General features: G+C 44.8%; 1 protein-coding gene across 14 annotated transcripts in view; it reads right to left on the bottom strand.

The window, feature by feature from the left end:
- The window catches only part of ST3GAL3 (ST3 beta-galactoside alpha-2,3-sialyltransferase 3), a 192,841-nt gene that overhangs the window by 87,074 nt on the left and 77,804 nt on the right, over positions 1 to 27,963 (bottom strand). For 13 of the 14 annotated variants that reach the window (XM_045064370.1, XM_045064372.1, XM_045064371.1 and 10 more), the window contains one exon: positions 12,561 to 12,603. In XM_045064370.1, the coding sequence (XP_044920305.1) occupies positions 12,561 to 12,603 (43 nt within the window). Of the gene's footprint in view, positions 1 to 12,560; positions 12,604 to 26,959; positions 26,983 to 27,963 lie in introns of those variants that run through there. The other variant, XM_045064377.1, reaches the window with a different exon arrangement.

The raw sequence follows: 27,963 nt of genomic DNA, 5'->3' as shown, positions 1-27,963 counted from the left end.
TGCTGACTCTTTTTTCTAAAATCATAATTGGATATTGGATTGTATCAAATGCTTTTCCTATGTCTTATAGATATGATCATGAAATTTTCCCCTTTGCCTGATGATGGGATGGAATACAGTCACCGATTTTCTGATGTGGAATCAGTCTTGCACACCTAGTTGTAGTATTTGATTCTTAGTTGTAGTATTTGATTCCCACTTAGTTGCAGTATTTGATTCTTTTTATACAATGAATATACATTCAGTATGCTAATATTTTCTTGAGGATCTTTATGTTACATTCATGAGAGAGAACAGTCTATAGTTTTCCTTTTTTAAAAAAAAAATTTATTTATTTATTTGGCAAAGAGAGATCACAAGTAGGCAGAGAGGCAGGCAGAGAGAGGGGGAAGCAGGCTCCCTGCTGAGCAGAGAGCCAGATGCGGGGCTCCATCCCAGAACCCTGAGATCATGACCTGAGCCAAAGGCAGAGGCTTAACCCTTTGAGCCACCCAGAAGCCCTATAGTTTTCCTTTCTTATAATGTCTTTTTATTTCTTTTCTTTTCTAAACAGTCTCCTACATCCAATGTAGGGCTTGAACTCATGACCCCAAGATCAAGAGTCATGCTCTACCGACTGAGCCAGCCTTATGTTATGTTCACAAGAGATAATGGTCTGTCGTTCTCCTTTCTTATAATGTCTTTCTTTTTTAAAAAGCAATCTCTACATCCAATGGGGGCTTGAACTCACAACACCAAGATCAAGAGTCACATACTCTACTGACTGAGCCAGCCTTTTCTTAAAGCGTCTTCAACTTGTTTTGATTTTAGGATAATGCTAGCTTTACAAAATAAGTTACGAAGTGTTTCCTCTGTTTCTATTGTAGATTGTAGAGAATTGGTATCATCTCTTCCTTGTACGTCTGATAGAATTCATCAGTGAAACCAACTAAATGCAGTGTTCTCTGTCTTGAAAGGTTATTAAATTTTGATTCAATTTCTTTAGTAGATAACAGAGCTATTCAGATGATCTATTTTTTTCTTGTGTGAGTTTTGGAAGTTTGTGTCTTCCAAGGAATTGGTCCATTGTACCTAAGTTATCAAACTGCCTTTACAGACTTGTTCACAATATTCCTTTATTGTCCTTTTAATATCCAGAGGATCAGTAATGACGATGCCCCTTTTATTTCTGATATTAGTCATTTGTATCCTCTCTCTCTCTCTCTCTTTTGGTTAGCCCAGCTAGAGGTTTATTGATTTTATTAATATTTTCAAAGAACTAGCATTTAGTTTTGTTGATTTTTCTCTACTGAATTCTGCTTTTTACTTTTTTTTTTTTAAGATTTTATTTATTTATTTGACAGAGGGAGAGAGATCACAAGTAGGCAGAGAGGCAGGCAGAGAGAGAGGAGGAAGCAGGCTCCCTGCTGAGCAGAGAGCCTGATACAGGGCTCGATCCCAGGACCCTGAGATCATGACCTAGGCCGAAGGCAGAGGCTTTAACCCACTGAGCCACCCAGGCACCCTGCTTTTTACTTCTTTGATGGCCTCCTATGTACTATCTCTCTTCATACTTCTGTCCTCTCCAATCCATCTACCCTTCTGCAGTCAAAGTCATCTTCCTATAGGTCAAAACTATGTTTTTCACCTACTTCAAATACTCCAGTGGCATCTTTTGCCTTCAAAATGAAGCCAGAACTTCTTCCTGTTATATCAAAAGCCCTGCATGATTTGGTCTGCCCATTCTTCCAGACTTATCATGCCTCACCCTCAGACCTCCTAGGGATTTGACAGCACAGCAAAGACAGTAAGTCTTTACACAAATATTTACTGAAATTATAGGTAAGGAAGGGGTACTTAAATAGGCTAATAGAATGTACAGGAAACTCTTAAAATAATTGATTCAGATTTTAAAAGCCCATAAAGGAGAAACTAAAGAAAGGGTTGGTAACCAAAAATTAATTTAAGATTTCTGAAAGTAGTGTTTAGAGACCTAGAGATCACAATGAAAGTTTGAAAAAAAATAAAGAAAAGAAGGCACATCCAAATCTTTTCACTGTAAATGGATATGAGGATAAGACGAAAAATGTTAACTCAAAAGGAAGAGTACCCATAATCCCACTATCATAATAAAACTACTACTACATTCTGCTGCAGTTATGATACATTCAGATATTATTATAGTGACAGGCTTAAGGCTATATCTCCATGGTTCTCAACCCTCACATGTAGGAATCACCTGAGGAAACTTTTAAACACTAAGGCACCTAAGTCTGATTCCTGACCTGCTAAATCAGAATCTCTCGGTGGTGAGGACTTAGGCTGAGAGCCAACATATGTAGACAGACTCCTCTGTGTTGGCAGGGCTGCCCTCAAACCCGAGTTTATTCTTGGTATCAACCAACTGAGAGAGTGCAGAGTTCCTCAGACAGGAGACGGTATCTTTTGGAGCAGTGATTCTCAACTTGGAACCATTTTGAACTCACCTGAAGAGCTTAAAAAATCCCAATACCCAGGCCAAACATGAACCCGATGACTTTAGAATCCATGTCCGGTGGGACGCAGGCATGGGTCATGTTTTAAGCTCCTCAGGTGATTCCAACATTCAGTGTGGTTGAGGAGCTACTGTGCTGAGAGCCCCAGGAGAGCTGCAAAGTAGGGATGTGGCTCTTTGGGTCTTGATCACATAGGTACCAGGATGTGTAGGAGGAAGTCTTTGAACAATGGGGCTTGTGAACAGGCTAGAAGATGTGAAGCCAGGAGCCCGTCGAATCCTGCCAGGCCGCGCTCTCCTGTTGTGAACTAAGGAGGCGCTTGCTTGAGCTATCTACAAAAGAAGCAGGATGCTGTAGTTTGCAAACCAGACTACCTTTCTGGCTTTCTTGTGCTCTTGGGGCTTGTTTCTCTGTTGTCCTCTTTTCGTCTTCAGTGAAATATTTTTAGCTTTGCTTAGAGGAACCAAGAAGAAAGACTTTTGTTGTTGTTTTCTCTCCCACTCTTTTTTTTTTTTTAAGATTTTATTTATTTATTTGACAGACAGAGATCACAAGCAGGCAGAGAGGCAGGCAGAGAGAGAGGAGGAAGCAGGCTCCCCACTGAGCAGAGAGCCCATTCCGGGGCTTGATCCCAGGACCCTGAGATCATGACCCGAGCAGAAGGCAGAGGCTTTAACCCACTGAGCCACCCAGGCGCCCCACCCTCACTCTTTCTTTTTTAAAATTTTTTATAAACATAATATATTTTTATCTCCAGGGGTACAGGTCTGTGAATCTCCAGGTTTACACACTTCACAGCACTCACCATAGCACATACCCTCCCCAATGTCCATAACCCCACCCCCCCTTCTCCCAACCCCCCTCTCCTGAGCAACCCTCAGTTTGTTTTGTGAGATTAAGAGTCACTTATGGGGGCACCTGGGTGGCTCAGTGGGTTAAGCCGCTGCCTTCGGCTCAGGTCATGATCTCAGGGTCCTGGGATCGAGTCCCGCATCGGGCTCTCTGCTCAGCGGGGAGCCTGCTTCCTTCTCTCTCTCTCTCTGCCTGCCTCTCAGTGTACTTGTAATTTCTCTCTGTCAAATAAATAAATAAAATCTTTAAAAAAAAAAAAAAGAAGAGTCACTTATGGTTTGTCTACCCCCACTCTTTTTTAAAGCATTAAAGAGAACCCATGCTCTCTACAGTCAACCTGATGGTGGGGGGCAGTTCTTGACGTGACAGATCCTCCAGGAGATGGTGACGCACAGGGTTAAAGATGGGGTCACGTGACAGTCCTCGTCCCTGCCCTTCCCAAACCTCCAAAATCTTCCAATACTGAGACTTAGGGTCTGGGTTCCATTATTACAGATGGCACTATTCTGTCTTCTATCTTCCTCCTCTGTCCTTGATGGACTTACCACAGTTATTGACTATTCACTGGACAAGGCACTGGGAGCACACCTGGGAGCGGGACATTCCTACCTCCCGTCCTTAAGAAACTTACTTAGGATCAAACTGACAGTGTGGATTTGGGAAAAAAGAGAAAGTTCTATGTTAGAGTGGGATGAGGACAACGTCTGAAGCCAGGTGGAAAGGGGTCTGAATGCTGGCTTGATCACATCCATTTCTGTATACAGGTAAGTTATTTCTACAGTGACTTTCTCATTTGTTAAAATGCATTTAAATAGGGGCACATGGGTGGCTCGGTGGGTTAAAGCCTCTGCCTTTGGCTCAGGTCATGATCTCACGGTCCTGGGATGGAGCCCGGCATCGGGCTCTCTGCTCAGAGGGGAGCCTGCTTCCCCCTCTCTCTCTCTCTCTGCCTGCCTCTCTGCCTACTTGTGATCTCTGTCTGTTAAACAAATAAAATCTTTTTAAAAAATGCATTTAAATACCACCTATTTCTGGGGTGCCTGGGTGGCTAGGTCAGTTAAAGTGTTTGCCTTCAGTTCAGGTCATGATCGCAGGGTCCTTGGGATCAGAGTCCCACATCAAGTTTCTTGCTCAGTGGGGAGTCTGCTTCTCCCTCTCCCTCTGTCCCTTCCCCCTGCTCTCATGCTCTCTCTCTTTTGCTCTTTCTCAAATAAATAAAATCTTAAAAAAAAAAATACCACCTACTTTATAGAATTGTCCACCAATTCATTCATTCAACAAATGTTTCCTGAGAACTACCAGGTGCTGGTAATTCTGTTTTAGGTGCTAAGATGTAGTAGTGAAAAAACAGACAAACCCCTTCCATCTGCCCTCCCTCTAGACAAGTAAGTAGATAAAACATAGATTTCCAACAGGGAGAAACACTCCGGAGAAAAATGGCACAGTAGGGGGATGGGGAATGCCAACAGAGGTTAGGGTTACAACTTTAAGTGGGATGAGCAGGGGACACTTGAGCTAAGGTCTGAAAAGGTGAGGCAGTCTCTGCAGATGTCTTGGGAAGAGCATCCCAGGCAAAGATCTGAGCAAATGCCAAGAGTTGGAGGCAGGAATGTGCCTGGAGGCACAGTCAGGAGCCCAGTATAGCATAATAAACAGGGGGAGTGGTAAGATAACAGGGGTCTAGACCGAGGAAGGACCTTGGCTGAGAGTGGTAAAAACTCTCACAAGAGAAATGGGGAGCCCTGGGGGAGTTCTGAGCACAGGAGAACTGAGTCTATCTTGCACTTAACAGGATGGATCACTTTGGCTTCAAGTGTGGAACTAGCCCACCAGGACGCAAGCGTGAAAGCAGGCAGGAGTGCTATCATGTAGGAGCTGGTGGTTATCTGGACAGAGTGATGGTGGAAGAGGGAGTGAAAAGTGGCTGGATCTCCAGATATTTAAGGTAAAGCTGACAGGTTTTGCTGATGGTTAGTGTCAAAGACATGATGCTAAGGTTTCTTTGTTTGTTTTTAAGATTTTTTTTTTTTAATTTACTTATCTGACACACAGAGAGAGATCACAAGTAGGCAGAGAGGCAGGCAGAGAGAGAGAGGGGGAAGCGGGCTCCCTGCTGAGCAGAGAGCCCGATGCGGGACTCGATCCCAGGACCCTGAGACCATGACCTGAGCCGAAGGCAGAGGCTTAACCCTCTGAGCCACCCAGGCGCCCCGACGCTAAGGTTTTTGACCCAAGCAACTGGAAGGATGAAGTTCCCATGTACTGGGTTAGGGAAGATTCTGGAGCATGGGGTGTGAATCCAGAGTTTGGTTCTAGACCTGTGAAGTGTGAGATGCTTATACACCCACGTAAAGGAAGCAACTGGGTAAATGATTCTGAAGCAGGGTAAGGAGGACCAGGCTTGTACTATATGTTCAGGAGTCATCAGCTTCGGATGACAGGGGATCTAAGCCACGGGACTGGTGAGGTCTTCTAAGCAGCTGTGGTGAGGACGGGTAACCCAGAAAGTGCCAAGTACAGCATCAGGCATATACTACGTGTTCAATCAACAGTCTCCCGGTGTATCTATAGGGAACTTGGAAGGCGGTGCAGGAAACAGCAAACTAGGCCTCGGGGTATATTTTAGACTGTCCCAGGTTTGTAGGCCTTTCACAGATGACCTGCATTTTCACAAGCCTTTGGAGGTTAAAAATGATTGGTTTTGGCTTTCGTATTTTTGTGTCTTCACAGAGAATTCCTTACGAAAGCAGACTGAGCACTCCAGTCCCGTGCTCTCGCCCACATGGTGACTACAGCACACCACATGCTGGCAACAGCCGGACCCTTCCAGAGCACAGGGCACCTACCCACACTGAGCTGAAACCCCCGCTTAGCTAAGTCAGCTCCCTGAAGGCTGTCATGCGCTCAGGACACCCACCTACCTGGGCACCAGGGGAGGGCTCCTTCGAGGCTCTGGTGGCTCCTCTCTCCACCAGAATCAAAGGCAGATTCTTGGCTGCTGGTGTCACATCCCTCGTAAGTGAGATTTCCTTCAGGCTCTGTGCTCCAGATTACTGGTGGGCCTCCAGATTATCTGCCTCCAGATTACTGGTGGGCCCAACGCTCTCTCTTCCTTTGAGGTCTCGCTCAAATGTCACCCTCCAATGGGGTCTCTCCTGACAACCGCATTCAAACTCATCATCTCTCCTCCAGCGTTCCCATGTCCGGCTCTATTTTCTGCGGTGCCACTTCTCACCTTCCAAGATACTGAAAACTTTACTCCTCAGTTACGCTTTTTGTTTAATGACTATCTTGCTCACTGGGAGATTCTCATAGAACAGAACCTTGCTTGACACACTGAAGCTGCTCAAGACAGGGGTTGAATAAAAGAGGAAACTGCTCACCTCCCTGTTGGGGCAGAAGCCGGCAGCCCTGAGCCTTTCCTCAGGAACCCCAACTTTGAACAGCGGACTTTTAGAGAATCCAGAGCCTCCCCAGGAACCAGACTGCCTCCTTTCCCCCTACAGGTATCATCCCATCAAGCTGTAGCGGAGTACACTGAGAGCCTGAGCGTCCCCCACGCCCACCCCAGGGGAACACAAGATTAATCCTTGGGCAATCTTGGGGCAGCCTCACATCCTGGCTTTTCTTGTTCGGTCCCTCAATGATGTCCTTGTCGGGTTCCTCATGCGTAAGTCACTGTTCTCTGCTTCTTCTCGGCCCCGTCTCCCGCTTCTCCCTGCCTGTACGATGCCAACTTTCCATTGTGATCTGTGAAGTCTTGTCCCTTTACATCTTCAGCTTCTTCGGTGAACGTGCCTTCCATCTGCTGCTCTCACAGAAACCTGGGACTCCCCCCATTTCCTCTCCAGCCTTGTGTGATGGAGGCTGCTCTTTCTTTTCTTTTTTTAAAAGATTTTTATCTATTTATTTGACAGAGAAACAGCAAGAGCAGGAACACGAACAGGGGGAGTGGGAGAGGGAATGCGGGCTTCCTGGCAAGCAGGGAGTCCGAGGCAGGGCTCCATCCCAGGACCCCAGTATCATGTCCCGAGCCAAAGGCAGACACTTAACAACTGAGCCACCCAGGCACCCAAGGCTGTTCATTCTTGTCTTCCCCATCCAGCTGAGGAGCCTTTGTAGCCTCTCTGCACTCCATCTAGGCTCTCAAGCCACCACTTATGTCATTCTGATCAGATAAAATAAAAAACAAAAACCCATTCATTGCTGACACTATCCAGAAACACTACCCCCTACGGCTCCCCCGCACTGTTCTCATTTACTCCCTTCCCATTCACCAAGTCTCTAGCTCACAACACACCCTTTCCAATCACGCTTCTAAGGTCATCTGTTTGGCTCAGAATTACCAGTTTTATGTCAGTTACAAAGAGCATAGCTGGTCCTCAAGAAATACTTCCGGGGCACCTGGGCGGCACACTCAGTCAGCTGAGTGTCAAACTCTTGGTCATGATCTCGGGGTCATGAGATTAAGCCCTGGGTCAGGCTCCACTGTCAGCAGGAAGTCTGCTTGGGGTTCCCTCTACCCCTCTCTCTGCACCTCTCCCTGCTCACGCACACACACTCTTTCTCTCTCAAATAAATAAATATTTTTTTTTTAAAGAAATATTTGCTAAGTGAATAAGTGAAAAAAAATGAAAATTTGGGACAGGGAGCAGGAGGTAAGCTGAGGTTCAAGTCTCATTTTGGGGTTATACCCTTCCCAGTTCAGCAGACACAGATAAGCTGAATCGTATCCTTGGATGATTAGTATTATCCCCACTTTATAACTCACTCAAGATTATAATTAGTAAGACATGGAATTGGGCTTTAAAAATCCCATGTCTGACACCCAAAGTTTTAACCACCAAAAACCATTGCCCTCCTGAACATCATAGCTTGCAGCTAAAAGGTTTCATACAGCTCACTACATGTAATTATTCTGAACAACTTTTGTAGTGCTGACACGTGATTTTGTCCTCTAACACAAGCAGCAGGGAATTCCCAAAAGAAATATTAAACTATTTTTCTCCACAGAGATATAATTAAGAGAATATAGTGAAACCCCCACCCCCCCCCTCAAAAAAAATCCAAAACATCTACTCCCAGATTTGTGGAGAATCATCAGATATAGAAACATTTTAATTAAGAGTATTTCTGTGTAATAGGATTTCAAGAATGAAATGCACCTGAGGTGGGGAGACAATTTTCACGCAGCTCTATCTGTGCAGAACTCTCAATTAAGGCAACTAGGATTTGTGGCCAAATCCAATCCACTATCTTGTTTTTCTTAAGGCCCATGAGTTAAGAATTACTTGTAATAGCTGAGGAAAAAAAAAAATCAGACTATTTCATGGTACATAAAAATCATATTAAAATTTCAGTGTCCATAAATGAAATTTCTTTGGAACACAGACCTACTCATTTGTCTACGTGCTGCCCCTGGCTGCTTTTATGTTACAGCAGCAGAGCTGAGTAGTTGCAACAGAAACAATAAAGCCAACATTGGCTAAAATGGTAACCATCTGGCCCTTACAGAAAAAGTTGGCCAACCCATTACAGATCATTTCTTCTGACTTATCTTTCCATTCACTCACACGGTCTTCAGGTCTATCTATCTACTGCTAAATCCTACTGCCTTTTTTTTTTTTAAGATTTTATTTATTTATTTGACAGACAGAGATCATAAGTAGGCAGAGAAGCAGGCAGAGAGGGAGGAGGAAGCAGGCCCCCTGTGGAGAGAAGAGCCCGATGTGGGGCCTGATCCTAGGACCCTGGGATCATGACCTGAGCCGAAGGCAGAGGCTTTAACCCACTGAGCCACCCAGATGCCCCTCCTACTGACTTTTTAATTTTACTAAATGTGTTTTTCAATTCTAGAAGTTTCGTTTTTCCAATCTAATATTTTGTTTTTTCATAATCTCCTATTCCATGTATGTAATACATACTTCAATCTTGTCTTTGTTTCTTTAAATATAGTATATATGTAACTGCTTTATCAATTGTGTCTGGTAATTCCAATTTCACAAGTCTTTGTGGGTCCCCCTCTGTTGTCTGGGGTTTTTCATGGTTCTCACTAATGGAGCCTTATTTCCTCGTGCACTTATTTGTTTTTACTGTTCATTTCCTTGAAAGGTTATTTGCAAGGAGCTCACGTCTTCCTCCAGAGCAGACTTACATTTGCCTCTGCCAAGACCTTGGTGGCACTGCCAGTCTAGACTACCTTAAACTTTCATATACTTAAAGTTCGTGGCTCAAGATTCCATAGATCACTTGGCTGCAAATACCAAGTGTCACTTTTTATTAACTTATGGCCCTGATCCACTCAGAGTTCTGGCAACCTTTTCTGGTGGAGAAGTGCAGGTTTCCTTCTAGTTCATCCTACGCGGAGTCCTTTGGGATTCCAGTTTAATGTGGAAAGGATCAAGAGATGGAAAAATAGGGAAGAGATGATGGTGGACCTGGAGGCTAGAATGAGAAGGTCTAACATTTAAACTGATTAAAGGGGAGTAAAGAGAGAGTGGGCAAAGGCAATATTTAAAAAGATAATGCCTGAAAATTTTCCAGAACATATGCATTCCTATACTCCAGAAGTATAGTGACAGATTGTAGATACACTTGCCGTAGGCAAAGCATAACATACAGACTCTTCAAATCACTATGTTGTACACCCGAAGCTAATGTGACATCGTGTGTCAACTATAATTCAATTTTAAAACTTAATTCTCTAAAAAAAAAAAGGTTTACTTTAGAAAATTAAATATTTCAAAATCTAAACAAATTCAATCAAGACAAATAAAAAGAAATTCTTACATTTATAAATGTATTCATATTTTATACAAGCCTTTCTTCTATTCTTCCTAAAAACCTTGGGAGGCAGGTATTATCATCTGTGTTTTTCATAAGGAAACACGGTTTTCAGAGAACTCAGACAAATTATCTACAGTCATGTAATTCTAAGCATCAGGGGCAGATTTTAAATCTAGCCCTTCTGATTCAAGTCCGTGTTCCCTCCTGTACTTCATAAGTAGAACGTGGGGTGCCTGGGTGGCTCAGTGGGTTAAGCCGCTGCCTTCGGCTCAGGTCATGATCTCAGGGTCCTGGGATCGAGTACCACATCAGGCTCTCTGCTCAGCAGGGAGCCTGCTTCCCTCTCTCTCTCTCTCTGCCTGCCTCTCTGACTACTTGTGATTTCTCTCTGTCAAATAAATAAATAAAATATTTAAAAAAAAAAAAAAAGAAGTAGAACGCAATCCAGCAGGAGGCTACTTCAGAAGAGGAGATCCGGCCACTGCTAAGGGATCACCTCCAGAGCTCAGAACCCTGAACTTGGAAACTTTTCCCTGGAAGCAGATAAAAATCATTCGCACATGGCTACGCTTTCTTCTGAAGATAAGCACTGGACTGGAGAAGTCTTTGCAATCAGAGGCAGAAACATTCTAGTTTGTACCTTAACTTGTGAGTTATTCCCTAGGCTAAAGACCAAGTTGACTCAAATGGTTCATGGGCCTGGCCTGGTGGGCAACAGAGAGCCGCACAACAGCCCACCATGTACTAGCCAGCTCAGCAGCGACAGGACTGTCCTCCTAATTTCCCTCCTTACATTGCTGGAGACAGTTTAAATACTGTAGTTAATATGTCCTAGGAAACATGCCTTTTGTTCATCAATGTGATCTGACTTGGTAAATCACTACATCTCTTCCATTCTGGTGGCATTTCACTTGTTTACAGCTTATGCTTGACTTCTTTTTCGCCCAGAGCACTAAATTAAGAACTTTTCCAAGGGGATAGCCTGTGGCTTTCTAGCATGACTGGGCCCCATTGCCCAGATGTTAACATGTGGCTGACATCTCTCTGCTCACCTGGTGTAAAGAGCAGACCATCCTTCCCTTGGGGCTGCCTCCGTGATGTGTAAAAGCTGGGAGAATTACGATGCCTGAACTCACAGTACGAGGTACAAGAACCACAAAGCCAGACAACCATGAAACAGGCCTAGAGGCTGGACAATTCAGTGGGAAAGCCGGAGAGCCCCAGATTCAATGTCTCGTGTGCATGTGCAGTCATCACCGTCACAAGCTATGGTCAAGGGCTCATGCAAGGGAGGAAAGGAAGGAAACAGAATTCCCATCTTCCACATCCATCTGGGACGGAACAAGGGCCATGGGTGCACAAAGAGGACGGATAACCAAAACGAGCCACCGGCGGTTTTGCAACCATTTACTGCAAACCAGCCAGGCGCAAGGAGCCATGCAGGGCACAGACACACAGAATGGCTGCAGCCCCATCTCGAGGCACCCCAGCCTAAAGGGGAAGTGCACGGTCATCCACCTGTCCTTCATGCATCTATCCACACAGCCACGGTCCAGGTTTATCCAGCACCTCACAAACACCCCAGCCCTGGTTAGGTGCTAGAGAGACCAAGAAGGCCAGAACAGAGGATTAGACACTCTGTCGTTGAAAATCCATATGAATTAATCATTTCCATTAAATCCTTACCATAACCCTGGGAGGTAGGCATATTGGTGTCCCCATCTTACAGATGGAGCTGAGGCTCAAACTGGCTCAGGAGTTTGCCCCAAATGACAAAGAAAGGAAATGGCAATCCAGGATTCCAACCAAGCGAGCCTGGCACCAAGCCCGTGCTCTTAATAAATTGACAATTATCACACAGTTAATTATAGTACGATGAGATCACTGGTGACAAAGGAAGCATCACGGAAGAGATCATGAATTTTGTGTAGGAAAGAGGCAGTCTTTGAGTTTTCCGAGGTGGGCAGCAAGGAAAGGGCAGCACAGGCACAGATAATAAGCACAAGCCGAGGTAGAGGGGAATGGAGGGTTTGCCTGCGGCAGAGGGACAGGAACTACTGCGGGGGAGGGGGTCTGATCACAGAAGGCTTTGCACGCCAGGCTGCAGGACATCTTTGCCTGGTCACTGCTTCCTGCTGCAACTCAACCATACTCAACCATCCTCTGCTCTGTAGTAGAAGCCTTCCCGGGGGACTCCTTGTCCCCCGAACCTGGCAGGAGCTATCCATGCCAGCCAAGTCTCAGGCCTTATCTTTGCACCCACAATCCCATCCTCTCTGGGCCCCTGCAAGTGCTACATGCCCCAAGAGTCTGCTGGCAGACTGAGGCCAGATACCCCAGGGAGTTCCCCAATAGACAAGGGGCAGAGCACGTGACCCTTTGAAGTTGGAACCCAGCTCCCACAGACATCTCTACCACAGAATTAAGGCGCTTTTGTATTCTACTCACAGCTTGGAGTCCAGCTTCAGGAGGAAACCCAACCGATCATACTCTGAAAAAGAAAAGCAGAAAATGTCACCGGAGTCAAGCCACTGCTGACATGAGCAGGTTGCATTTCCCAGACACAGACCATGGGACAGACAACTGCTCAAGGAACAGAGCCAAACACATAAGTCACGACTAAATTTACGTCAGAGAACTGCTGAACACCTGTTTTATGAAGGACCAGGTTCAATGCCAGGTGTTTTCCAGACCCTCTAAGCCAACAGTCCTATGCTGGCATGTAACTGCCTTCCTGTTTAAATGTGGTACTTGACTGACACTTAACTTAAACCACAAAACTGGACCCCCGGAGAAGTAACAGGGCCAGAAGCAATCTCTGCTTCCTCTAAGCTCGAATCATAATTTTTGCTGAAGCAGTCGTGTTCACTACATCTTCACTCCATAGCCAAGGGGTCTTCAAATCCATGGCAATGAACTCAGCCTCTTCATGACAGCCACAAAGACTTGACAGATCTAGTTACATAAATATTAGGGAACTGAAAATGAAATCTGAAAATAAGTTGTAAGATGTCTACAACAACTGATAAATCCTGGACAGTTTACATCTTCCCTCATTGTAAAATGAAGTTGAAGTAGTTTTACAAAGTTGCAGGAAGTACAAGATTTTTTAAAAAGAAGATATCGGACCAAAGGGGAAAACAAGCATAAGAAAAATAACAAAATACAACCAGGACAAGAATACCAAAACCGGATGACCTATAAGGTCCTATGTGCTTGCTGGAGGAAGGTTACAGATTTACCCCACCCCAAGATTTCTTCAGCATTAGCAAAAGCTATGTGCAAAGCACTGATCAAATGGTTTATAGTGTTCATAAAATAAACCAAGAGAATCACAGTTATTCATGCTACAAAGACTTGAGAATTGCCGTAAAGTGATTTCTTGTACCTTTGTTCAATGATTGCAAAGTGTGTGTGTTTGTATGTGTGTGTGTGTAGAGTGGCTACATCAAAATAAGGCAGCCTATGAATGTAGCTCTCAGTTGGCCTGGCTTCACCAGAGGATAAAAGAGAATACTGAAACCAAACAACTAAATGAAAAACACCATGAGGCAAGGCTTTGGAGGAACTTGGTCTTTAATAAGCAAAGAAGAGCCAAGAGGAGTTACACATACTGACAAGTACCTCGAAGGACCCATTCTGCAAAGCCAAGTAAGGCCTGGATTTGAACTCTTTCTTAAGCAGCAGAGCTGCCATAAGAGAGTAACTCCTCTTCTTGAAACTGAAGATACCAACTAGGACACACAGCCCAACAGAAGCTGGCCTCCCAGGAGAATACGCTCGGGCAGTCAAAGCCTTTCCTCAAAATAATTCTGTTTTTGCTCTAACTCAGATAAGTGGATGGGAGACTGCCTAATATATCAGGAATCTATAAAAGTCAGCAAGGAAAAAAAAAGGCTTCAATTTTAAAAATAAACTGAAAACAAAATTTGCAAAAAGAGTTAGTTTCGAAGGTTAATACTCTTCCAGCAAGACTATTCGTCATTCCATTAAAAAAAAAAGAAAAAGAAAATCTCATTAATGTGCCCACACCTGTTGGTTTTCCCCACGTGGTCATAACCTTGGGGCGACCAGCCTGCTATGGCTCCTCGGGCCCAAGCTAAGACTTCCCTGGACCTACACTGAATCCATGCTTTGGCTGGTTCCTTCCAGACACCAGAGAATGTTTTCCCCTTATTGCAAACTCAGATGTCAGGGCCAAGTAAGAACATAACACAAACGAGGGAAGGAGGGGGAATGTGATACTCTCCCATAGTAACTCATACTACTGATTTTAGCTGCACTGAAAACAAATCCTGTTGAAATGTCTTTTTCTCACTGTGCATTTTTGTACAGTAGCCATAAAGTCTACAGATTATTTTCCAGTGGTGTCTTAAGTTTGGTTTCCCACATACACATGCTAACTGCATATTAAATAGATAATTAGACTTTGTGTTTCTAAAGAAATTCCCTTCGTGGCTCTCCTGGACTGTTGTCTTTGCTCTTGCTCTGAGTACCAGAGATATTTCATTTAACTCTGTAATTTAAGGAAAGGTAACTGTGTGAGCCCAAAAGTGATAAATGGCAACTGACATTGCCTTCGGGTCACAGAGCCAAGAGGGAGTGGAGCCCATCTGGAGACTCCATGCTTCGCCGAAGGAGGGGGGTCTCCACCAGCGCCAGATAACAAAGGCAGCCAGTGATGCAGGCCCAGCATTGCCACGTTCTGATTTTTTTTTTTTTAAAGCGAAGAATTCTTTAAAGGTAAACCCTCAAGTGTGTAACTATTAACAGTACATTCAAGGAAAATTTAAAGATTAGTAGGAGGATTACCCAAAATATGTCCCCAGGCAGGACTCTCAGCCAGTGGACTCTCTGTCTATAAACTCTGTCCTAGGCTGGCAGCCCATGAGGACTGGAAACATTTCTCTTTTGTGGCTGCACCTGGTCGATGGTCCCTAAGTGTCTGCTGACTGTTATTACCGGGACTATTTGATCACGACAGTCATGTATCCGAATCAATAATCTAATAGCACACTAAAAAGAGCATTTCAGGGGCACCTGGGTGGCTCAGTCTGTGAGGCGTCCGACCCTGGACTTCGGCTTGGGTTGCAATCTCAGGGTCGTGAGATCCAGCTCCGAGTCAGGCTCTGCACTGGGCCTGGAGGCTGCTTAGGATTCTCAGTCTCCCTCTGAGCCACCCCACCCTCGCCCCACTGCTCGCTCACTCGCTTGGTCTCTTTAAAAAAAAAAATTTTCAGCCAAGCCTGTGGGATGATACACTTCAGACACTAAAGTGAGGTTCTAGACTGAGCTGTAAAAAATATCTGAGAGCTTGCTACATAATTCGAAAGGCCCTCCTCCCTCCACCAAATATAAAAGTAACCGGCTCTGAGCAATTAAGGAGGGAGAATTTGAACTGCTTCCCTGGAGAGAGCTGTGCTAGGGACTCCATCTCACTGAAGGGGCAGGATGGGCAGTATTCGTCTCTCCCTCACGCCTGGGGAGGGAGGCTTCACTTTGACCCTTCGAGAGTGGGGAACCTGGCGGACTTCCGGTGCCCGACTTCCAGCTGACCGGTGTAAAGGACGAAAGGTGGGCTGGATGCAAAGGAGAGGTGCGTTAGAACTGGCCAGTGCTCCCAGGATTTGTTGCAGAAAAGGATGTGTGAATGAGCTGGTGTGGGTTTGTTTGGGGTCCCTTCCAAAACACCTGTCCAGAGGGTGGCCAGGGCTGCCGCAGAGAGCACTGGGGCAGACACCAAGTCCAGGAGCTGCAGAAGGAGTGACAAGGCTCTGGTGGGCACATTGCCCCTCTCAGGGGAACTGCAAAGCAGAGGTCCCTCGTTGGAGGAGGGTCTCTAAAATGCCTATCAGAGCACCCCACAAACGTTAGCTTTTTTTAAAATTTTTATTTATTTATTTGACAAATAGAGATCACAAGTAGGCAGAGAGGCAGGCAGAGAGAGAGGAGGAAGCAGGTTCCCCGCTGAGCAGAGAGCCCGATGCGGGACTCGATCCCAGGACCCTGGGATCACGACCTGAGCCGAAGGCAGAGGCTTTAACCCACTGAGCCACCCAGGCGCCCGAAACGTTAGCTTTAAACACTCAGCAGCTGAGAGAGTGTGAACAGGATCTTGTGTCTTTTCTGCTCCCATTCTCTCTCTCCTTTCCCCAGCGATTCCAAAGAGGTCAGAAGCGGCAGCCAGCATCTGGGGAGGAGTGGGAGGGGGAGGAGAAGGCCAAGCAGGGCACATCGCCTTCCCAGGGTCAGACACCTGCTGGTACAAAGCCCTGAGGGCAGGGAGGGAAAGTCACTGTAGCTTTGAATGAATTGAAAGCTATGGCTCTTACATAAGGCTGGATACTCTAATTTTGGAATTGGTGACTCAATGTGACCATGGGATTTTTATCACCTCAGAGGTATCAAAAAAATTCTCTGGACCTCCCACACTGAAAACATTTTAAGGGGACACAGGGAGACAAAATAAAGTCAGCTTTGATTATTCCCTGAGGTGTCTTGAATGTTCAATACACTGGTTGCACTAATTCAGGCAAAAAGGGCAATTTAATGGTTCACACAACTGAACTGTGGAAAGGACCAAGGTGCAGAGGGCTTCAGGGACCATGGAAAGTTGACTGGAACACCACTGGGCCTCCCTCAGCCATTACTCTTCCTGACCGGCTTCCTTCCTGTCAGAAAACATGCTGCCAGCAACTTTCAGACACACATCTTCAGCTTTGCCTCTGAAAACAGAGAGAGACTCGGTCTTTCTGCTCCTAATAGCCAAACTCCCAGGGAAGGTTCAGGAGTGGCCTGGTGTGCATCCGTTTCCTCACGCCTGCTCTCTTACAGTGACAGGAGACAAGGGTTTTAAAGAATCATGATTCCCACAGGACACATGTGGTTACGAGCATTTTCCAGAAGAAGGAATGTGCTCTCCCGGACAAAGGCAGGCTCTCAGGAACAGTAGGAAGTCTTTGGAAAACTGAGAGCTAGCTTAACCTCTGGGAGGAACAACAGGTATGGTCACAGGCTATGTCAAATGGGCCTCTGTTACAATGGGCAGTGGACTTTTTCCCTCTCATCCTCATGCTGCTGTGGGATTTTTTTTTTCCCCACACCAATCTCCTTTTAAAATCTTTCTCATGTTGCCCTCTGGCTCACCTCCCTCCACCTTCCAGAAGACCTGAAGCCTGGCTCTGCCATGTGAGACCTCATGTTGCCAGCTTCCTGGAACCATAAGGGGGAGTATTCATGATGTGCTATGGTGCAGTTTTCATCTTTTCATCACCTTTCCTGGGTTTGGGGTTCACGGAGCTTCTTGGATCTATATTAATCAAATGTGAAAATTTTCTAGCCATTATTTCTTCAAAATTTTTTCTGCTCTCCCCTCTTTTCAGGGGAGTTCCAATAATACAAGTATTAGGCTGCCTGACGTTCCACCACTCACTGAAGTGCTCTGTTCTTTTTTTTTTTCCCAGCAATTTTGCACTCTGTATTTACTCTAGATAATTCCTATTAAAGTATCTTCTAGTTCAGCACTCTTATCTTCTGCAGTATCTAATTGACTATTTATTGGTTTGGTATAGTTTTCATCACAAATGCTATTTTTTACCTCTAAATTTCTTTTTTTATATCTTAAATGTCTTTCCTTAATATTCTCATGTTTTCTTCTATCTTCTTGAAGATATAGTATATGTTTCAAATGTCTCTGCCTACTAATTCTATCACTTGTTATCACTAGGTCTATTTCTTTTTTTTTTTTTTTTTAAAGATTTTATTTATTTATTTGTCAGAGAGAGAGAGAGTGAGAGCAAGCACAGGCAGACAGAGTGGAAGGCAGAGGCAGAGGGAGAAGCAGGCTCCCTGCGGAGCAAGGAGCCCGATGTGGGACTCGATCCCAGGACGCTGGGATCATGACCTGAGCCAAAGGCAGCTACTTAACCAACTGAGCTACCCAGGCGTCTCTCACTAGGTCTATTTCTATTGACTGTTTTTTCTCCTAATTATGGATTATTTTTTTTCATGCTTTTCTGAATTACCTGGTCATTATATATAAAACATTTTTTAAGTTTTTAATTTAATTTTTTTTAGGATTTTTAAAAGGCAATCTCTACCTAACGTGGGGCTCAAACTTATAACCCTGAGATCAAGAGTCACATGCTCTACAGACTGAGCCAGCCAGGCACCCATAAGTTTTTCATTTTAACTCCAGTATAGTTAACATACAGTGTTGTATTAGTTTCAGGTGAGCAGGTGAGCCTGGTCATTCTTTTTTTTTTTTTTTTTTTTAAATATTTATTTATTTATTTGACAGAGAGAGATTACAAGTAGGCAGAGAGGCAGGCAGAGAGAGAGAGAGGAGGAAGCAGGCTCCCTGCTGAGCAGAGAGCCCGATGCGGGACTCGATCCCAGGACCCTGAGATCATGACCTGAGCCGAAGGCAGCGGCTTAACCCACTGAGCCACCCAGGCGCCCGAGCCTGGTCATTCTTGATGGGATGCCAGCCATGTGAACTTACTTTGTTGGGTGCAGGATATTTGTGCATTCCTTATTTATTTTTGAGGTGCAGTTAAATTACTTAGAACGTTTGATCCTTTCAAGGTTTGCTTTTAAGCTTTGTAGGGTTAAGATGGGAGGCAAGGTGGATTTTAGTCTCAGTCTTCGGTCTGAGGTTTTTCTCTCCTGAGGTCCAGACTTGTATATCCAGCTGTCTGCTGGACATATCTGCTTCCTACAGACACCTGAAATTCAGGCTGCCCCATACAGAGTTCTCTTTCACCATTCTCACACATGTAGAACCTGGTTCTTCTCCTGTAGTCCCTGGCTTAATGAATGGTACCACTATTTACCCAGCCGCCAAGCTTGAAACCTGAAAGAATTCCTTGATTCCTATTTCCTTCTATTTAATTACCGTGTCTTTTTTTTTTTTTTTTTTAAGTTGTTCTTTAAGGATGCCTCACTCTGATAACTGTCTGCCTTCAGCTCAGGTCATGATCCCAGGGTCCTGGGAACGAATCCCACGTTGGGCTCCCTACTCAGCAGGGAATCTGCTTATCCCTCTGCCTCTCCACAGCCTGGCTTGTACTTTCTCTCACCTCACTCGCGCTCTCCCAAATAAAATCTTTAAAATAATGAAGTTTTAATTTAAATTCCAGTTAGTTAACATACAGTGTGATGTAATATTAATTTCAGGTATACAATATAGCAATTCAACACTTCCATACAATACCCAGTGCTCATCACAAGTGCACTCCTTAATCCCCATCACCTATTTCCCCCACCTCCCACCCACCTCACGTCTGATAACCAGTTTGTTCTCTATAGTTAAGAGTCTGTTTCTTGGTTTGCCTCTCTTTTTTTCCCGTGGCTCATTTGTTTTGCTTCTTAAATTCCACAAATAAATGAAATCATATGGTATTTGTTCTTTTCTGACTTGTTTCACTTTCCACAACACTCTCTAGCTCTATCCACGTCCTTGCAAATGGCAAGCTTTCCTCCTTTTATGGCTGAGTAATATTCCATTGTATATATACCACATCCTTTTTATCCATTCATCTGTCAATGGACACTTGGGCTATTTCCATAATTTGGCTATTGTAGATAATGCTGCTATAAACCTTGCACTGCATGAATTACCCTGTTTTTTTTTTCTTTTTAATTTCATCTTCTAAATGGCTCTCAAATCCACTTACTTTTGTCCATTTTTACTCTCCTTGACTAAGAAGCCAGGTTCACCTCTCATTTGGATTACCTGCCTCCTGTCTTGTCTCTCTCTAACAGATTCTTCTTGATGTGACCAGAGCTATCTTTCTACATGACAAATATGGTTATGTCATATGTCAGACACTTAACTGACTGAGCCACTATGCTTAAGGGACACCTGGGCAGCTCAATCAGTTAAGTGTCTGCCTTCAGCTCAAGTCATGGTGCCAGGGTCCTGGGATCGAGGCTCATGTCAGGCTCCCTGCTCAGTGGGGGGCCTGCTTTTCTCTCTCCCTCTGCAGCTCTCCCTTCTTATGTTGTCAAATAAATAAAATCTTAACAACAACAAAAAATAATAATAATAAGAGACACCTGGGTCACTCAGTGAGTTAAGCCTCTGCCTTCAGCTCAGGTCCTGATCTCAGGATCCTGGGATCAAGCCCCGAATTGGGCTCTCTGCTCACCAGGAAGCCTGCTTTCCCCTCTCTGTCTGCCTCTCTGTCTACTTATGATTTCTCTCTTTCACTGTCAATAAGTAAATTAAAAAATCTTTTAAAAAATTAAAAATAGGGGCACCTGGGTGGCTCAGTTGGTTAAGCGACTGCCTTCGGCTCAGGTCATAGTCTTGGAGTCCCGGGATCGAGTCCCACATCAGGCTCCCTGCTCGGCAGAGAGTCTGCTACTCCTGCTGACCTCTCTCCTCTCATGCTCTCTCTCAAATAAATAAAATCTTTAAAAAAATTTTTTAAAAACATTTAAAAAATAAATAAATAAAAATAAAAAATAAATAAAATAACTTTGCTTAAAACTTCTGAATGCCCTCTATTGTTCTAAGAATGAATCCCAGTGTCTTGGTTCATAAGGCCCTTCAGGATCTGACCTATGGTGACCATTCCAACCTAGTTTTTGGAGTTCCTGCATCACCCCACTCTGTCCCTGCCAAATGCTATGTTCTGGCCAGGCTCAGCTACTTTATTTTCCTCCAAAGTATCTTTACCATCTCTAGGCCTTTATACATGCTTTTAAACCTTATTCCCAACCCCTTCCCACATTGGTTATTCCCTACACATTGCTCCTAAGGGACCCACAGTCACCTCAAACTCAAAATGCTGCAAATCAGACTTAACTGCACCCTGTCCCCCAGTCCTCATTTTGTTTTGTTTTGTTTGTTTACCATTCAGTCCTCCAAGAAAGACTTGTTTGGTGTATCTTTTCTCATTTCTAAATACAGATCCTTCTCCCTGCAGCGCGGTCACTGCTTTTGCTGGATCGGCACTGTTGCTTAGGCCGTGTGGCAAGCTCTTCCTCTGTCTGTACCTGTCCTCCTGGCTCACCTTCTGCCACTCCCCTTTGGGCGGCCTTTCTGCCTGAGAGCTACTGCAGACAGCGTTTCCTCTATCTGCAGTGCCTTCATTCATCCTGCTGACTTGGCAAACACACTCATCCTTCGAGAAACAGTCATCAAAGCAAAATCCAACAGGTATATTGGTAGTGCCACAAGGACTTTTGTGGCTCGGCCTTTACCTACCCTTCCATCTCCATCTTGCACTATCCTCCCTACTGTGCTCTCTGCTCAGGCCATTCCAGTCTTCATTCACTTCCTTGAATAATAATAATAATAATAATAATAATAATAATAAATAAATAACCATGAGCTGTCTCAACATAAGACTTTTTCTTAGAAAAGTGTTCTTCTGTCTGAAATGTGTCCTCTCCTCTTTACTTGGCTTAATTCCCACTTATCCTTTAGACCCTAGTTCAAATGTACTCTCAGAAGAGCATTCGCTGATCCTTGTGCTTAGGTTGTGACCCCTCTCTCAGGCCCCTCTAACACACTGTTAGAGCACTAGCAATCATTTGTCCTCAAGGCACTTCTGTCTTCTTTTGGAAACGAGCCCCTTGAATTTCTTTGAAGGAACTGCCCTTCTCCTGCAGGCGAGTGGTGAGACTGTAAACAGGATTTGCCTGCCCAGAGTGGAGGCACTTGACAAAAGCAAGGTTAGTTAGCTGGTCTCCTTCTCTCTTAAACTGAGTGGTAGCAGGGAGTAAAACGGGGTGCTGAAGAAATGGACCGTTCGTTGTAATCTAGACTCCTGGCACTGCCCTTCATGTCCTTTCTGAGGACCAGCTACTTGACCTTTAATTGGGTTCTATGGGTACATGTGACCTTCCAGCAAATTCCTTTTTCTTTTAAGGTAGCCAGATTCCATTTCTGTTGCTTGCCGTTAAACAATCCTAACTCAGTGTATCTTGTAGAGGGTCTGGCATAGAGGCGGGTATTCCATCAACGTGCTAAACAGATGGAAGAATGAATGGAGTGACCAGATGACTAAGAGAGCCTAATGAGTAGCTCTAAGACCTGGATTCTTTGTCTTCCTCCACCCCCTGCTGCAGGGGGCAACAGGCACCGTGCACCCATGATGCCACCAGCAGCTGCAGCTCCCTGTCGCCAGCCCCACCCCCTTCCACAGCGCTCCCAGTGCACCCAGACAATTACGTCACAGTCATCTGCCCACACAGAGCCTGCCCTGGCTTTTCTTAGGCACTCTTCCCTCATTTCAGTTTCTGACTTTTACTTTGGGGTTTCCTTCCGAGGACTCCACATTTGCCCAGGCAATTCCCCCCTGTCATTTGTAAAAGCCAAAAACTTAACTTTCTCCACAAAGACTTCCTGAGGCTCCCGAGTGACTACCCCACTTCCAGCGCAGCCAGGGATCTGACCTGACCAAACCTGCATTCTCAGAGTCAGAAGCTGGGAACTGGTGGACTGATCTGTGCCCTGTTCCTCATGGAGTTCCCGGACTAGCAGGAAAACTTACGTCTGATCTTTGGGAAATGTAAACTAGAACAGAAAGCAATCAGGGAGGCAGAGACATAATGCTCTGGGACACAGGAGCAAAGTTCCTTACTGTCGGGTTTGGGCAAGGCTGCAGAGCCCAGAGCATCTAACTCTATACAAATGTGTTTTTTGAAGCTGCATGTGAATGCCGCTTAGACAAGAGAAATGCTATTTTGAGTGTACCAACTCTTCAGGGTCAACCTGCAGCTGGGGAAGCTGGCACTAAAGCCTGGGTCTCACCAGCAGCCCATGGATGTCGAATCTGTCATAAGTACACAAGACTCTGGGACTCGCAAGTCAGCGGGCCAGCGGCACAACGCAAACCAATGTGCATAGACAGCGCCCCCAGGGCCTGAAGGTGCTCTCTCCACAGGTGTCAAAGCAGCAAGCCCACAGCCATGCAGTGAAGGAGAGATGTTTAGTCTGGTGGTTTGGGCTTCCTTCCTCAGCCAAGCTGCAAAGCTCAGCATTATAAAAATCCCTGACCGAGGAGCACATGTGTGTCCACTGCCTGGCTCCAGGTGGGAAGTGGCATGGATAATGCAAATCTCTGCTTTTCTCCTCCTGCACCTGCACCACGTCAGAAACAAGAATGAGCGCAACGGTCGTTGAAATTAACCATTAACTCTTCCACTGCCGTTCCAAAGGACCACGTTGGTGTTCTAAGCTCATGCAAACTCCTAGGAGGCTCAGACACTGGACATAAACAAAAGGAGGCCACGCACTAAAGTGTGCATGCACCTAGCGATGAACCCTCTCTCTCTTTAAGGCAAAATTAACAAAATTACAAGGAGACATATGTAAGTCTTCTGTCATCACAATGGGAAACACGAGAACCACTGAAAAACCAGGCTCACAGAATCCATGAAAATTCAGAAGACCTGAACAGAACAATCACTAAATTTGAACTGATATACAGAGTACCTCACACCCAACGAGTAGAGAATGCACTTTCTTTTCAAGCATATATGCAACATTTATGAAAACTGACCACCTCGGAGACATAAACCCTGATATAAAAAATTATAAGCTCGAGCTTTTCACTTAAAAATTTGAAAATGCCTATTTGGGTCTTACAGCAATTCAACATTTAATATACTCCATAATACTTTGTATTTTATTTTGTTCATAATTCCGTAAAGAAGATCATAAATGTGGGATGCCTGGGTGGCTCAGTCGTTAAGCATCTGCCTTCAGCTTAGGTCATGATCCCAGGGTTCTGGGATCAAGTCCTGCATTGGGCTCCCTGCTCTGCAGGAAGCCTGCTTCTCCCTCTCCTCCCTGCTTGTGTTCCTTCTCTTGATGCGTCTCTCTCTCTCTATCAAAAAAAAATAAAATCTTAAAAAAAAATTATAAATGCTCTCACAGTACCCAATTAGATAACCCTAAGTGCCCCCTGCTTATTTCAGCGTGGTGTACAAATAGAATCATTCTCAACCTCTGCTCTCATGTGTAAACAGCTGGGAACATCACACTACACAGCGAGATCCTATTCCAGAATGAAGCGAGACCTTCCTCGAAGGTCCCCAAGCAAGGTATCCTACTCTAGCCTCATCCTTAGGCCACGGACACCCAGAATGGAATTTCTGGAACACAAGTGCACCTTGTGAGCCAACTGTGCTACTGGTGTTTTTGGCCTCCAGTGACCCACTTCCCTCTTTCAGTCTAAAGAGCCACCACAAATTCCCACCAGCTGTCCCTATAATCTGCACAAAGCAGATGTTTAGTAACTAATGGCTGTTGAGGACATCAGAACATTTCCCACGAAGAGGAGGAGTTTGAGGAACACTACCAGGGTATATAAAGTTTAGTTCATGGGCTAAAGATATGGATGTCATTCTATGGGAAAATGACAGTACTTCCTGAGGGTTGCTGGGGGGAGAGGGGCTGGGAGAAGGCGGGTGGGGTTATGGACATTGGGGAGGGTATGTGCTATGGTGAGTGCTGTGAAGTGTGTAAACCTGGCGATTCACAGACCTGTACCCCTGGGGATAAAAATATATTATATGTTTATAAAAAATTAAAAATTAAAAAAGAAAAAATGACATTACTTCATATCAGGATACACACAGGCCAGCCAGGCAGGACAGGCCACCAGGAAGAAAACTCCAACCACATTATGGAAGCAGCTCCTGTAGCCAGATCTTCTCTGACGGGGTCATCTTTGGCTCCAGCCTCTGAGCTGTGATGAACGGCTAAGTGCAAAGGGCTGAGTGGTAAATGGAAAGATTCGGAACTGCTAAGTGCAAAGGAACTGAGTGGTAAATGGAACGAGGACCTATCCCAATGGAAAGAGGGCTCTTATTTCCAAAGGAATGGCACTGCACAGTCACCAATAAAAGTCATAAGCTAGGGCACCTGGGTGGCTCAGTGGATTAAGCCGCTGCCTTCGGCTCAGGTCATGATCTCAGGGTCCTGGGATCGAGTCCCGCATCCGGCTCTCTGCTCAGCAGGGAGCCTGCTTCCTCCTCTCTCTCTCTCTGCCTGCCTCTCTGCCTACTTGTGATCTCTCTCTGTCAAATAAATAAATAAATAAAATCTTTAAAAAAAAAAAAGTCATAAGCTATATTAAACGTACGTAATATAGGTCATGGCTCAGGTGAAAGGGAAAGTTGACAAGAGTTGCAAATGGACTGTCAGACATGGCAGACAAAGGGAGACAACTGTTTATTGAGCACCTACTGTGTACTCACACTGCTCTCAATACTTTCACCTACAGTCTCTATTTAATCCTTATGGCCCCATGGGGCAGGCACTGTCTCCATTCTATGTGTGAGGCGCCAGAGGCTTAGAGAGCAGAGAGAACATGTTCTAGATCCCCAACCAGTAAGCAGACCAGCTGAACCAACCCAGGTCTGACTCTGAAGCTTTTCTTTAAATTATGCACCCTGACTCTCAGAGGCAATAAGAACAGCAGACCTACATAGGAAGAGAGCAATTATCTATTACCTCCACGCCTCTGCCCCAGGGTGATGGACACAGGCCCCAGCCATGCCCCACATGAGTCATGGGAGTCAGCAACAGCCCAGAGGGGCTGGCCGACACGCAAACAGCTCCCACATCATCTCAAGTCAGGGAAATAAGTCATAACGGAGGATCAATTCATCAAAGACAGACTAAAATAGGAAAAGCAGTATTATAAGATAAACACAGAAAAATTCACTGACCTAGACTAAATTAACTGACCCAGTAAAATAACTCAGAAGTTCACAAACTGAAATCCAATCTTAAATGGGTATACGCTGGTGCAGGGGAGGGGAGAGGCCTCACAAGAGGCTCCAGATAAGTCGTGGTTCCATGAGACTATGGATCCTCCGTCCCAGCATAGCATAGCTCTTCGCCAGCATGAGACACCTGGGGCCAGGAGAAGTGGAGCCTCACTAGGAGGTAGGAGTCCCAGCCCAGATGGTGCCGGCCAATGGGTCATACACCTGGTTCCCTCTCTCCTGGGAAAACAGCCATGTCCTGAGCAGGGCACGCAGGGAATTCTATTCTATTCTATCAAGTGTGTCCAGGCCAAGCCAGGGTATCTTGAGTGAAGCTGCAGGAGAATTTTGGCGGACAACATGTCAAAAGAGCAATGGGGACAAGACATAGCAAAAACAGCTCACTATGCAGTCGGTATCCTAAACTTCATGGAGCTTATCACCTCACAGGGCAAATAAGGACAAATAATCACCAAGCAATTGTTACATAAAATAAGACAGAGTCCCTCTCTCCAAAAAAAATAATTTTCTTTTTTCCCAGCAGTAGGATTAACACATGCTATTTATTAGCTATATAAGTTTTCTTGGATTTTTAAAGAATGAAGTTAAGAATCATTTGAAATTCCCATGATCTAAAAGTTAATTGCTGTAAACATTTTGGTGAACATCTTCTCAGAAATCTCTTTCCAGAAATACATGTGTGAATGTGCATATATAACTTTACTTATACGTGGCCTCGATATACATGCTCTTTGTTCCTGTTTTGCTCACTCAAAAATATCCTCAATGTCTTTCTGTGTTGATAAAAGTAAAATTACATTATCATTTTTAATGGCTATGCAGTATTCCACCATATGGATGTACCATTTTTTTTACATAATCCTTAAGTACACACTGCATGATGGATATCGCCATTTCTATTTTTCTACTCCTCAACAAATATTTACTGAGCACCTATTACGTGCCAGCTACTATTCTCTAAGTACCAGGGACACAGTGATGAACAAGACAGGCAAGTTCCCTGGCCAAATTCTACTGGGGGAGACTGACCGTATGCAAGTAAAGAGCAGATACTTTGAAGGAAGGATGAGTGCGAAGAAGAAATAAAGACATACCTTCCTAGAGGAGGACTGGGTGTCAAGAGAGCAGATGACTTTAGGTGCAGCGGTCCAAGAAGGCCTTCCTGCAGAGAGGACATCTGAACACAGACCTGGGATGGTCACGGGAAGTGGGAGTGAAACATTCTAGGAAGAGGAGGTACTGAGCACAGAGGCCCTGATGCAGAAAGGGACCTGGCCTAGTCACAGACTCATAGGAATGCCAATGTGGCTTGAGGGCAGTGAGGGACAAATGGACAAAACACAAATGTGATATAATTCCAGAGAAACTGGAGTGGGAGCCGGTAAGTCGGAATCTGTAGGTCTTGGAGTTGGGATTTTATTTTAAGTGCACCGTGAAGTCAAAGGAGAGCTTTTCAGTGGGAACAAGATATGATCTGGCTTACATTTGAAAAGATCATTCTGGCTACAGTGTGGAGAATGGATGACCAGGAGGTAAATGAGCAGAGACCAGTAGGTGCTTCCTTAACCAGGGGAGAAAAGATGGTACCTTGGACAGAGCTGCTAGAAAAAGGCTGGACAAGGATACATCAGAAGACAGAAAAGGTGAGAAAGGGAAAGAGGAAGGGCAACAATCAGTGGCTGCCAGATCTGTGGGTCGAACACTTGGGGGGATGGGGACAAAAAAAAAAGTGGGGGAAGAAACACTCTGAATGCACAGATCCCACACACCTTCCATTAGATTTATACGTAAGTATTTCGGTTTGGAGAGGGGCTGCTGTTAAATTTTTTTAATTTTTAATTATTCATTGCTAGTATATAGACATATAATAAATTTTTTATGCTTTGATCTTCTATCGCATCATCTCGCTAAACTCACTTACTAGTTCTAGGAGGGGGTTTTTTGGTAGATTCCTTGAGATTTTCTATGTAGACAATCATGTCACCTATGAGGAGGGTCGGTTTTATTCCTTCCTTTCCAATCCGTGCTGTCATTGTTCCTTTTTCTTGCCTTCCTGCACCAGCTCGGACTTGCAGAAGTGGTTCCGGATCTCAGAGGG

This window comes from Mustela putorius, unplaced genomic scaffold (genome assembly GCF_011764305.1).
Source record: "Mustela putorius furo isolate JIRA1106 unplaced genomic scaffold, ASM1176430v1.1 tig00003853_pilon_pilon_pilon, whole genome shotgun sequence".
NCBI lineage: Eukaryota > Metazoa > Chordata > Mammalia > Carnivora > Mustelidae > Mustela > Mustela putorius.
This window is presented reverse-complemented; position numbering and strand designations above follow the sequence as displayed.